The sequence below is a fragment of the Neofelis nebulosa genome, chromosome 16 (assembly GCF_028018385.1).
Source record: "Neofelis nebulosa isolate mNeoNeb1 chromosome 16, mNeoNeb1.pri, whole genome shotgun sequence".
In the NCBI taxonomy this organism is placed as follows: Eukaryota; Metazoa; Chordata; class Mammalia; order Carnivora; family Felidae; genus Neofelis; species Neofelis nebulosa.
This window is the reverse complement of record NC_080797.1, coordinates 47902638-47915257: the sequence shown is the minus strand read 5'-3', so window position 1 is coordinate 47915257 and position 12620 is coordinate 47902638. Positions and strand designations below refer to the sequence as shown.

At 35.8% G+C, this 12620-nt stretch overlaps 1 protein-coding gene across 7 annotated transcripts in view; it reads left to right on the top strand.

The window, feature by feature from the left end:
* The window catches only part of TRIM37 (tripartite motif containing 37), a 148314-nt gene that overhangs the window by 73373 nt on the left and 62321 nt on the right, over positions 1-12620 (top strand). For all 7 annotated transcript variants that reach the window (XM_058703251.1, XM_058703253.1, XM_058703255.1 and 4 more), the window contains exons 14-17: positions 3412-3526; positions 4419-4634; positions 5875-6011; positions 9436-9521. In XM_058703251.1, coding sequence (XP_058559234.1) covers positions 3412-3526; positions 4419-4634; positions 5875-6011; positions 9436-9521 — 554 coding nt within the window. The remainder of the gene's footprint in view (positions 1-3411; positions 3527-4418; positions 4635-5874; positions 6012-9435; positions 9522-12620) is intronic.

Below are 12620 nucleotides of genomic sequence, written 5' to 3'. Positions count from 1 at the left end.
AGAGAGAGAGAGAGAGAGAGAGAGACAGACAGACACAGAATCTAAAACAGGCTTCAGGCTCTGAGTTGTCAGTACAGAGCCCAACACGGGGCTTGAACTCAAGTACAGTGAGATCATGACCTAAGCCGAAGTCGGACACTTGACCAACTGAGCCACCCAGGCACCCCAGGAAACTACTGCTTCTTATAAGTAATGTTCCATTTACTTACCTATTGAACATCTAGCAACCTCCCCATTTGGAAATACAAAAATATTGAGGGATCAAGTGCTTATGTTTTTTCACTTGACATTGTATATTATATGTGGGTGACTGGTTTTACAAGCTTAAATTCACAAAATAATTTTCAGTTTCTTCCAGATAACACCAAATTAAAAGTAAGGAAATAGAAATGAAAATTCATGAAAACAAATTAAGTGATAAGTAGTTGGTGTGTTATTTGTAAGGAAGGACAACATAAACACTGACTATAAAACCGCACAGCCCTGTTTAATACTGGGGTACCTTGTATAAGTCAGACATTTTGGAGCATCATTACATGATGTTTTAATTTGATGATGACAATGAGAGCTTGAGTATTAAAAAAGTAGATTCAATTATGGTTTTTTGGGGTTTTTTAAAGTTTATTTATTTTGTGAGAGACAGCAACTGGGGGAGGGGCACAGAGAGCCCAATGTGGGGCTCAAATTCACGAACTGTGAGATCATGACCTGAGCTGAAGTCAGACACTTAAGTGATTAAGCCACCCAAGTGTCCTGATTCAATTATGTTTTGAACAATGTTTAACAGTTTAAGAAGTTTCCATGAAAACCATTTTCAGAGCTTTTTCCTTGGGATTGATTTGGTATACTCTAAATTTCCACTTATTCTGAGCTCTTTGATTCAGAGCATGCTGTAGGAGTTGCTGTTGTATGAGAACCTTTACTCGTATGTGTTCTTCATAACCCTTTTGGGAGAATGAATAAGTGATAAAAGAGTATTGCATTTTCAGTGTAGGAAAAAAGATTCTTGTTTTTGTCTTCATTTGGGGAATTATTTTAGTTCCATTTTATAACCTTTCAGGGTTTTGTTATTACTATTATTATTTGCCAAAACAAATAGTTTGTTGCTATTCCATACTTTACCATAGGGAAGATAGCAAAATTATTCAGCCATCAATTTGACCAGCCCACAAAAGGGCCTTTAAAAAAAAATGTTTATTTATTTATTTTGAGAGAGAGAGAGAGAGAGAGAGAGAGAGAGAGAGAGAGAGAGATAGGGCAGGAGAGGGGCAAAGAGAGAGGGAGAGAGAATCCCATGCTGTCAACATGGAGCCTAATGTAGGGTTCTGTCCCACAACCCTGGGATCATGACCTGACCTGAAATCAGGCATCAGACACTTAACTAAGTCACCCAAGTGCCCCAAGAGCTTTTTTTTTTTTTTTTTTTTTTAAATCCTTAGTCCTCTCCTTATTGGAGTCATAGTAATGTTGAATCTTTCTGGTGGAAATCTGTGTAATAGTTTCTTTTTTTTTTAAATGCAATTTAGCCCAAATTCTAATTCTTTATTTAGGCCATCCCTATTTATAACAAAACTTTTACTTACAGGCTTGAATATTAGTGCAGGAACAGATTCCTATTGTAATATCTTATTATCATTTATACAGCAATGTTTACTGAGTGGCAGTGGGTTAATATTAAGAAAGAATAAGATGGATTTTGTCCTCAGGAAAATCAAGATGAAATGGGTAGATAAAAACAATTTTTTCTAAAAGATAGTGCTATAATAGCAGTATAAATAAATTGCTGTAGGATTCGTGGAGGGGAGGCTTTTAATTATCTTATTGCTCATAATATTTAATGGGAGATCACTGAAAATTTGAACCTCAATTCAAAATTCTGAAGGAATTTTAAATGTACATATCAGAAAGTTACTTAAGGCTTTTCTACAACTACATATGAATAAATATGTATTTTATTCTCTTTTTGTTAAATGAGAAAGTTAAGGAATTTTACCTGTTGCTTGCTTTTGTTTTGATGATACATACACTAACTAATGATAATGTGTGGGCTTGGCTGTAGTTCATTAGGTATTCAAAAGTAATAGTCTTTTGGAAGTCTTACCAGTGTATACTGAGTAGGCAGTATCCACTTAAGCTAGTGATTGAGTGAATAATCTCTGACCTCTAATGCCTGAGTATGCTTGACTGGAAATAGTTATCTGCTGCAGATAATTCTAGATGGTCAGTAGATTCCTATACTAGCTTTAAAATGTTACGAAAAATGGAATAGTATTTAACATAAAGGTGACAAGACTGGAAAGAGGATTTGCAGGCTTCCAAGTTAGTCTTTTCTCTTGGGACTCTTCCTTTCTTTAGAAACATCTTTACATGTTACTGAAAATTTTTTCATTATAAATAGACTCATTTTTATTCATCTGACGTAGGTAGTAGAGATTCTTTGCATTAGTAGGTATTAGTGTTTTAAAAGTACAGATAACTCTGAAAAGATTGAGATCCTATCACTTACCCATTAAAATCCTTTATTATACTTGTTTTTTTCCCTAACCCTCCTGAAATAGGCTGTATTGTGATATATGGAGGGTTGTTTTAAGCTGCTATCTGGAGGGGTTTAGAATATAGGTTATTTAGAGGATGCAACTCTTTAGGGGACAGTAAAGCAGTCCTGGGTAGTTGATCCTTTAAATTATTTTTTTATTGAGGAGTAAGAAAAATGGGAACATGAGATGGAGGCAGGAAAGAAAAAAAACAGAGTCTAAAACAAACTTTGCCTATTTTTGTAGTGCCTGACCTAAGCAAGAAAGGGGAAGGAAAGCATTAGCTTCTTTCTTCCTGCATAGCATGGTCTTCCCATCTCATGATCAACAATGTATTTGAACTAGTAGTTTGGGAGCTTTAACCATGATATGTAATGTTATTTCTTTACAAAAGTATAGTTTGAATTTAGACAACTGACTTGAAGATAACTTTTTTCTTCTAAGTTTTTATTTAAATTCAAGTTAGTTAACATATAGTGCATTGGTTTCAGGAGCAGAGCTTAGTGATTCATCACTTACATATAACACCCAGTGCTCATCACAACAAGTGCCCTCCTTAATACCCATTACCCATTTAGCGCTCTAACCCCCCCCCCTCCCCACGCCAGCAACCCTCAGTTTCTTCTCTATTGTTAAGAGTCTGTTATGGTTTGCCTCCCTCTTGAAGAGAACTTCTCAGAACATTATGTCATTCTAATTTGTAAACTATATGTATAAATGGTTGATACCAGCAGCTCTGAATTCAATTTGAATTTTAGCTTTGTTGTAATGTAATCAAGTAAACTTAAAATTATAGAATTTATAGTTATAGATTCAAGGCTTGGTTGATAATATTTTACTGTTTGGATCACATTTCATGTGCAGTTCTTCTTTTAAGGTTTCAGGTTCGTTCTCCAACTTTCTTTCAAAAATGCCGGGACCAGCATTGGTATATTACTCAATTAGAAGCTGCACAAACTAGCTATATCCAACAAATAAATAACCTTAAAGAGGTAAGGAAAAAATGTATTTTGGGTTTAGTGTTTCATATTGTGTTATTGGCCTGATACATTTGTAATTAGATTTTGTAATTTTGTAGAAAAGTCCAATTATCTTATTCTCCCATCTACTTCCCACCTTTGAGCCTCTAATTTTACACTCTTCACAGTTTGTTAGCCATTAGCCACATATGGCTATGCAAACTTAATTAAAATAAAAAATTCAGTTCTTTAGTTGCACTGGCCACATTTCAAGTGCTTCTATTGGGCATTGCACATATAGAATATTTCCGTACTGTATTGGACAGTGCTGCTCTCATTGAGGTAAACATTTTGTGTTTTTCTCAATGACTTGAGTATTTCTGTTTTCCATGCTGTCATGAAGTCAAAGGATTCTAAGTTATAGAATAATTGAAAATTGCCACATCTTGAATTTTCACTATTCTTGAATGGAGCATTATGGAGGATCAGTTAAGGAATTTTTATCTTACAGTGGTAAACTACATTATGTAAGGGATTCTTCTTTCTGCCAGTGGAAATTGAGATGGGGTAATAGGATTGAAGTGCTGAGAATGGTTAATAGAAAAGGGAAGAAATATGAATGAATACATGCTTTGAGAGATTTTCATGTTAAGTGTACTATTTAAAACTGCTTATATTTATTGACTTTACAGTTTGCTAATTGTATGTGCAGCTTGGGCTGCATATAAGAAGAATGAGGGTAAATTGGGCAGATTTTTTTTTTTTGCCATAGATTTTTCCATAAGCAAAACCTGGAGGGAGTGAGAGAAATGGTTCAAAAATGTTTTTAGGAACATCTGGATATATCTTTTTACTGAAAATATTTTTACTGTACCAGGGAACTCTTCTTTTGACTCATGTGTATGTGTGTTGTTATTGTTTTAAGAGACTTACTATTGAGTTATCTCGAAGTCAGAAATCAAGAGATTTGTCACCACCAGATAATCATCTGAGCCCCCAAAATGATGACACTCCTGAGACACGTGCTAAGAAGTCTGTGCCGTGCACCGATATGCTTCTCCAGGATGGTCCTACTACAGCTTCTGTAAGAGATGTCAAAGAGGATGAAGAAGAGGAAAAGATTCAGAATGAAGATTATCATGTAATAATTAGACTTGTTTTAGATTCATTTTGTGCTTTGTAAGAGAAATGATAAGACCATGGTTTCCAACATATATAGAGGAATCAGTATACTGAAAGACTTCTCCATTTATTTTCTTTAGTAGAGTATACCCTTCTGTAAATATTAAGTCAGAAGTTGAATCAAAATGTTACAAGGCTCTAAAGTTAATTTATTATAGAAAACGTATGTTCTACCAAACAAACTGACACACATTCCGGAAAATATACAACTATACAAATTGTGGAATTAACAAATCTGATCTATTTCCATTCACTAAAACTAGTACAGTACCTTATTTTTGCATATGTAGGTAGAATCATTTAGGATTTGGGAGATAGCCAGGTTTTATGCTAGATAAACAACAACCAGAATGAGAATTTGAGAAGTGATTGTTACTGTTTAAAGTTATGGGTACCTGGGTGGCTCACTTGGTTAAGCATCCAACTCTTGTTTTTGGCTCACGTCATGATCTCATGGTTCATGGGATTGAGCCCTCTCTGTCAGCGCACAGCCTGCTTAGGATTCTCTCTCTGCCCCTCCCCCGCTCTCCCACTCTTTCTGTCAAAATAAATAAACATAAAAAAGAATAGAGTTGAAAAGTAAGACAGTGATGCAGAGACCAGCTTTTGTTGTTATAGTTGTTATTTATAAGATAGGACACTTCAAGTATGTACTAAAATGAAGGAGCCAGTGGGGAGAGAGGTAAGTTAAGGTATTGACAAAATAAACTATTTAAGGAGATAATGGAGCACTGAGGTGAAGCAATTAACCTGTGAAAGGGGTGTTAATGGAATTAATGATGGGGTTTGGAGGTAGGGCAGGTAAAATTTGGGGGTATTTACACATAATAACCAGTGTGTTTTTCTATGCAGATAGGTGACAAGAGTTTTATGATGTCCTTGATGTTAGAGATTAGGTCGGACTACAGGATGATGGTTTGAAATGTTACCCTGTGAAGAGCCTCATTGGCATCTGCAGTGGAGTATATGAAGCATCTCTAGTCACATTGAAGGCCTAACTGAAAATGGCAGCAATAAGTTATTAGTGGAACCAGATAATGTGGTTGTGTGCTGTTCTCTAATGGGCTCAACTGCCTATGCACAGGAGAGAGAATTCTGATCATTTCATTATTCTTTGGTGCTTGGTCCATTGGCTGGATCAGATGATCAATGAGTAAAAACATTTGAGATAGAAGTCTTGTTTCTTTGCCTTGATCTAGCATGAACTTTCAGATGGAGATCTGGATCTGGATCTTGTTGGTGAAGATGAAGTGAATCACCTCGATGGCAGCAGTTCCTCTGCCAGCTCCACAGCAACAAGTAACACAGAAGAAAATGACATTGATGAAGAAACTATGTGAGTGTCTCACATTAACTACCATAAAGCATCTAAGTAGTAATTATTAGAAGCATATTAACTAAATTTGGGCCTAAAAGTGGAGATACTCAGCATGTTTACTTGCTGTAGAGTATCTTATATAAATGAAGGAACTTGAAGGAAAGATAGTTTTCCTTCTTTACACCTCTGGGTTCCAAACTTAGCTTTAGTTTTTCTTTTTAATTTTTCAATTATTCAATTTAAGAAAAATGGAGAAAATGCTAGATAACAATTCCCATATTCCCTTTGTCCAGATTAATTCCCCAAATGTTAGTATTTTGCTTAGTTCCTCTTTTCTGTATTTTTTAAAAATATTTTTTGGTGAGACTTTCGAGTTAGGTGAATATACTTTTCGTTGTGTACTATGTTTCCTATGTAACTACAGTATAGTTATCAAACTCAGGATTTAACATTGATGTAATACTATAATCTGTTACCTTTTAAAAATTTGCCATTGATGTCCTTTGGTCTAGGATCCAAAGCGGTATTACATTACTTTTAGTTAAGTTTCTTTAGTCTTTAATTTGGATCACCTGATCTTTTTTGTTTGTTTGTTTGCTTGTTTATGACTTTGACACTTCAGATAAAGAGCAGTTCTTTCCTAGCAAGCTTCAATTTGGGAGTTGTCCAAATGTTTCTTCACAATTAAATTAAGATTGTGCACTTTAGGCAGGAGTACTAAAGAAATTATGATACCTTTTCAGGACCTCATATGATGGAGTAGTGGGGGAGCACATGTCTTTTATCTCTGTACCATTAATTTAGATTATTTGGTTTAAAAAATAATTTTTTTAAATATTTATTTATTTTTGAGAGGGAGAGAGAGGCAGAACGTGAGCAGGGGAGGAGCAGAGAGAGAGGGAGACACAGAATCCGAAGCAGGCTCCAGGCTCTGAGCTGTCAGCACAAAGCCCGAGGCGGGGCTCGAACTCACAAACCGCGAGATCATGACCTGAGCCGAAGTCGGACACTCAACTGACTGAGCCACACAGGCGCCCCTAGATCACTTGGTTAACGTGATGTCTGTCAGGTTTCTCCAATCTGAAATTACTAATTTTTCCCTTTGTAGTTAATAAATATCCTATAGGGACATATTCTGAGGCTGTAAATGTCTTCCCACCCTATCACCTATTCCCCCCATTCCCTCACCCACCTTCCCTCTGGTAACCCTTAGTTCTCTATAGTTAAGAGTCTGTTTCCTGGTTCCCCCCCTTACCCCCGTCTCTCTGTCTCTCTGTCTTGCGTGCGCCCACACACATTTTCTCTCTTTGCTCATTTCTTTTGTTTCTTTAATTCTACGTAGGATTGAAATAATATTTGTCCTTCTCTGACTGACTTCATTTAGTGTTCATTATACCCTCTTAGCTCCATCCATGTTGTTGAAAATTGCAAAATTTCATTCTTTTTGATGGATGAATAATATTCCTGTGTGTGTGTGTGTGTGTGTGTGTGTGTGTGTGTGTACACCAAATATTCTTTATCCATTCATCAATGAACACTTGGGCTTCCATATCTTGGCTGTTGTAAATAGCACTGCTGTAAATATAGGGGTGCCTATATCCCTTTGAATTAATGTTCTTATATTCTTAGGGTAACTAATTAGTAGTGCAGTTGCTGGATCATAGAGTAGTTCTATTTTTAACTTTTTAAGGAAACTTCATACAGTTTTCCAGGGTTTACCAATTTGCATTCTCACCAACAGTGTAAGAGGGTACCCCTTTCTCTGTATCCTCCCTGACATCTGTTGTTTTCTGTTGTTAATTTTAGTCATTCTGACAGCTGTGAGATGGTATCTCATCGTGGTTTTGATTTGTATTTCCCTGATGATAAGTGATGTTGAGCATCTCTTCATGTGTTTGTGTCTTCTTTGGAAAAAGGTCTATTCATGTGCTCTTCCCATTTCTTCACTGGATTGCTTTTTGTGTGTTGAGTTTGATCAATTCTTTATAGATTTTGGATTCTAACCTATTATCTGACATGTCATTTGCAAATTATCTCCCATTCTGTCAGTTGCCTTTTAGTAGTTGTTTTTTTTTTTTTTTTTTAATGTTTATTTATTTTTGAGAGAGAGAGAGAGAGAGCATGAGCAGGGGAAAGGCAGAGAGGGAGTCACAGAATCCAAAGCAGGCTCCAGGTCTGAGCTGTCAGCACAGAGTCCGACATGGGGTTCGAACCCATGAACCATGAGATCACGACCTGAGCTGAAGCCAACGGTTAACCAACTGAGCCACCCATGCACCGCTAGTTTTTTTTATTGTTTTCTATGCTGTGCAGAAGCTTTTTATCTTAGGTCACAATAGTTCATTTTGCTTTCATTTCCCTTGTGAGTTCCTTAAATATCCCAAACTAGCATTGGTTAGTGTTGTTCCATATGGCACTCTCATTATAATAAGTGGGGCATCTGGATGTCTCAGTTGGTAGAATATGTGACCCTTGATCTTGGGGTTGTGAATTTAAGCCCCATGTTGGACATAGAGCTTACTTAAAATCAATCACTAAGTAAATAAGGAAATTAAAAGAAATTTTTTAATTAAAAAAATAAAATAAAGCAATAGTAGTTTTTTTGGTAGGAAAGATTTTGTGAGGACTTTGGTAGGAGACAACACCCTTTTTCTGAAATACCATCTTAAGAAAACAGTATTTATGGGGCGCCTGGGTGGCTCTGTTGGTTGAACAGCTGACTGACTCTTGATTTCGGCTTAGGTCATGATTCCAGAGTTGTGGGATTTAGCCCCGCATTGGGCTCCACGCTGTATGTCAAGCCTGCTTGGGATTCTCTGTCTCTCCCCCACTCGCATGTGTACTCTCTCTCGTTAAAAAAAAAAAAAACAAAAAAAAAGTAATCATATATGTTAATTTGATCTTTTTTTTAACCTTAAAAGGTAGTGTTTTAAGCCTAATTTCTTACCATTAAGTTATAAATTCTTTAAAGCTATATAGTTCCTTCTGCTTACAATGGTTCTCATATTTTCTATTTTAAAAATTAAACATTGGGGGTACCTGGGTGGCTTAGTCAGTTAAGCGTCCGAATCCTGATTTCAGCTCAGGTAAAGATCTATGGTTTGTGAGTTCAAGCCCTGCACTGGGCTCTGTTTTGATAGGGAGGAGCCTGCTTGGGATTCTCTCTCTGCCCCTCCCATGCTCACACTCTGTCTCTCAAAATAAATAAGTAAATTTTACAAAAGAAAAATGTTGCCAATCATCTCGGTGTTTTTGAGAGGTAGTTTGAACATTAACACTACCATGATAATATTAAAAGTCATTGTCCTCATTTCCGTATTGAGAAATAGCATGTCTTACTTTGTAGGAGAAAGCTATGCACTACTGTTTTAAAATTCATCGAGGTGTGACAAATGTTAATTGTCCTTACTGTATAGGAATGATGAATTTTGTATATTCTTAGGTCGGGAGAAAATGATGTGGAATACAACAACATGGAATTGGAAGAGGGAGAACTTATGGAAGATGCAGCTGCTGCAGGACCACCAGGTACAGAGGCTAAGATGCACAAGCTGTTCTGTCTTCTCTTTCCTCTTTATCATATTTTAGTATATGGCAGCCACTGCTCTATATAGCTTGTGGTATTGGAAGTGCTATATATGTATATAATATTGTATATTGGAAATGTCAATATATATTATATATCTTAGAGTGTATACTAATGGTATTTAAAACAGCAATAATAGCTAACATTTGGTAAGTGTTCTTACATACCAAGGATTGTGCACAAGCACTTTTATGTGTACCTTTTCTCATTAATTTCTAACATTCTGTGAGATAGATTTTAATATTGTCTACTTTTTATAGCTGTACAAACTGGTATGTAGAGAATTTAAGCAATTTGCTCTCATTCACAATTTAGTAAATGAAAGAGGGATTTGAGTTTTGGGTTTGTCTGAATCCAAAGTTCTTGGTCTTCTCTACGGTTATGTATTAATTATCCTTTTATGACATTTGTCTTGTTTATAAATCTAATTTAACTATAGAATAATCTGAATAGATTCATGGACTGTGACTTACAAAGGACTTTTTGAGAGCTCATCTTATGCATTGAAAAAACTTGAGATTTAATTGCCTAGGTCACATAGGTAGCTGTTGGTAGAACTAGTCTAGAGCTCCATATCATCTTTTTCTTAGATTCTGATTTTTGCCAAACCACACTGTTCTTGTTGGGATGAAGTGGCTCAAATGCTGAGTTTTTCTCTTGTGTTCTTGGACCTGTTTAATTAAGCATGCAAATCTTGGCTAAAATAATTATAAGCTAGCTTTGTATTGCTATTTATTGATGTTGCCCTTGGTACAAACACTGGCATATTCTGTGGCGTGTTTGGATCTCTGAAGACCTCTTAAACATTGGAAGCCTTGCAACTTCCACCCATGCTTTGTACTCTTCCTACTTCTCACTTTTTTCTAGGTGATTTCAGTTCCACTTGTACTTCAATTCTATTTATATGCTGATTACTCTCTAAGTTCTAGCTCTAGCTTTTATTTTTCTCATAACTTCCAGTTCCATGTAGCTGTGTGGTTTTGATGTTAACAGATTCAGTGTCTCCCAAACAAATCATTGTCTTTTTATCTGTCAGCCTGCCTATCAGTAATAGCTCATCATCTTAGTGATTGATGGTGCTATACATTCTTCATCTTTTCCTCTTGCTTAAATTCTGCTTGTAATACATTACCAAAATCTGTTGATTCTACCTAAATAGTGCATGAATTCATTTGTACTTTCCTTTGACATTCCTAGCTAGGCCACTGTCTTTCAAAATAGTCTCTTGTCTGGGTTCCTTGTATCCATTATTCTTCCTTTCATATGCTCAAAATGAGTTCTTTTTCCCCCTTCAAATTTATATCTGATCATGTCACTTCTCTACTCTAAAACCCTTTATTGAATTCCATTTACTTACAGGATAAAATCCAAACTTGCTTAATGGTACAGAAGACCTTTCATATGCTGACTCCTACTCACTTCTGTAGCCTTACATCTCTCACACTTGCCTCTGTCATTTTTTAGTCTAGAGGAACTTCTTTCATCCCCCCAAATGTACTTCCCACCATGTTCCTTGTGTCTCTCTTCATGCTGGGCGTAGCTCCTATTCCTTCTTAATTTTAGCTTGTATTCTATTCCTGGAAGCCCTCCTCAACTGTGTGCCCTGGGTCTTTTTCTGCTCCCTCAAATTAACCTATTAGAATATATATTAAACCTGATTACAATTGCTTATTTACCTGCCCATTATCCCTTTTGGCTCTGAGCTCCACAAAGCTGTGTGCCAAGAAATAATGCACATCTTAATTTTGTATCCCTGACATTTAAAAATATAATAAGTGATCATTTAATATTTTTCAGATATTGAGTGAATGTATTTATTTTTACTAAGTGTTAAATGTAATTTTTAAAGTTTTAAATAGTATAGAAAAATTCAGAGGCTATCTTGGTATAAAATGGAAGATGGGTATATTAAATCAAGGTTACTGAATATTTTCCAGCCTTCTGGGATACTTTTTCTTAGTTAAATCTGTCATTTCCTCTCTTAAACTATATAACAGGGAAATACTTATGTAAAACATTTTTATACATACTGGGTAATGGGTAAATAAGAGGTTATATTTTTCAATTTATTAATTCATTCACCAAATACTTACTGGATGCTTGCCTAGAACTATGTACTATTTTACTATCTGGAGCTATAGTACTGAATAAAAAGACTTCTCTGTTCCATGCTGCTTATGTTCTATAATTATGAGATTGTAATTCATTTATTTACTTTAAAAAATTTTTTTAATGTTTATTTGTTTTAGAGAGACAGACAGGGCACAAGCAGGGGAGGGGCAGAGAGAGGGAGACACAGAATGAAGCAGGCTTCAGGCTCCACACCGTCAGCACAGAGCCTGATGCAGGGCTCAAACCACAAACTGCAAGATCATGACCTGAGCTGAAGTCAGACGCTAAACCTACTGAGCCACCCAGGCACCTCCGAAATTGTAATTTATTAATTCAATAAATAGTTTTGGGGACCTGTTATTCCTCAGACACTAAATTGTGGGTGCTGAGGATACAATAGTGAATCATACCCAGATAATTTTTATTGTATGCTTTTGGGAATTTTAAATACTTGGCATTTGTCAAATGCCTTTCCTATATCAAGATTTTTGGGAAATACAATGAAAATTACTTACTCTTAACATAATTGATAATCTAAAGGTGAATAGATGTATGAGCAGATAGCTAAGAAACGTAAGATAGTACACCTACAAAAGAATCCCAGTTTCTTTAGATATTGCCTCCTCAGGAGGTAGAACATAACTCCCTACCCTTAAATGTGGGCTATGCTTAGTGACTTGCTTAGATGAAAATATAGTAGAAAGGGAGAAATAATTTTATGCCAAAGAAACAGGGCAAACATTATTGTAGCCAAATTATCAAATTTAACATCATCCATGTTGTCATGTTGATAGCATATGTACCCTTGTTATGATGTGTTGAGAATTGTACTTTACATCTGTGGTGTTGTCCTCCCAAAAACCCATAAACACGATCTAACCACGAGAAAAACACCACATGAACCCTTGTTGGAGGAACATTTTATAAAA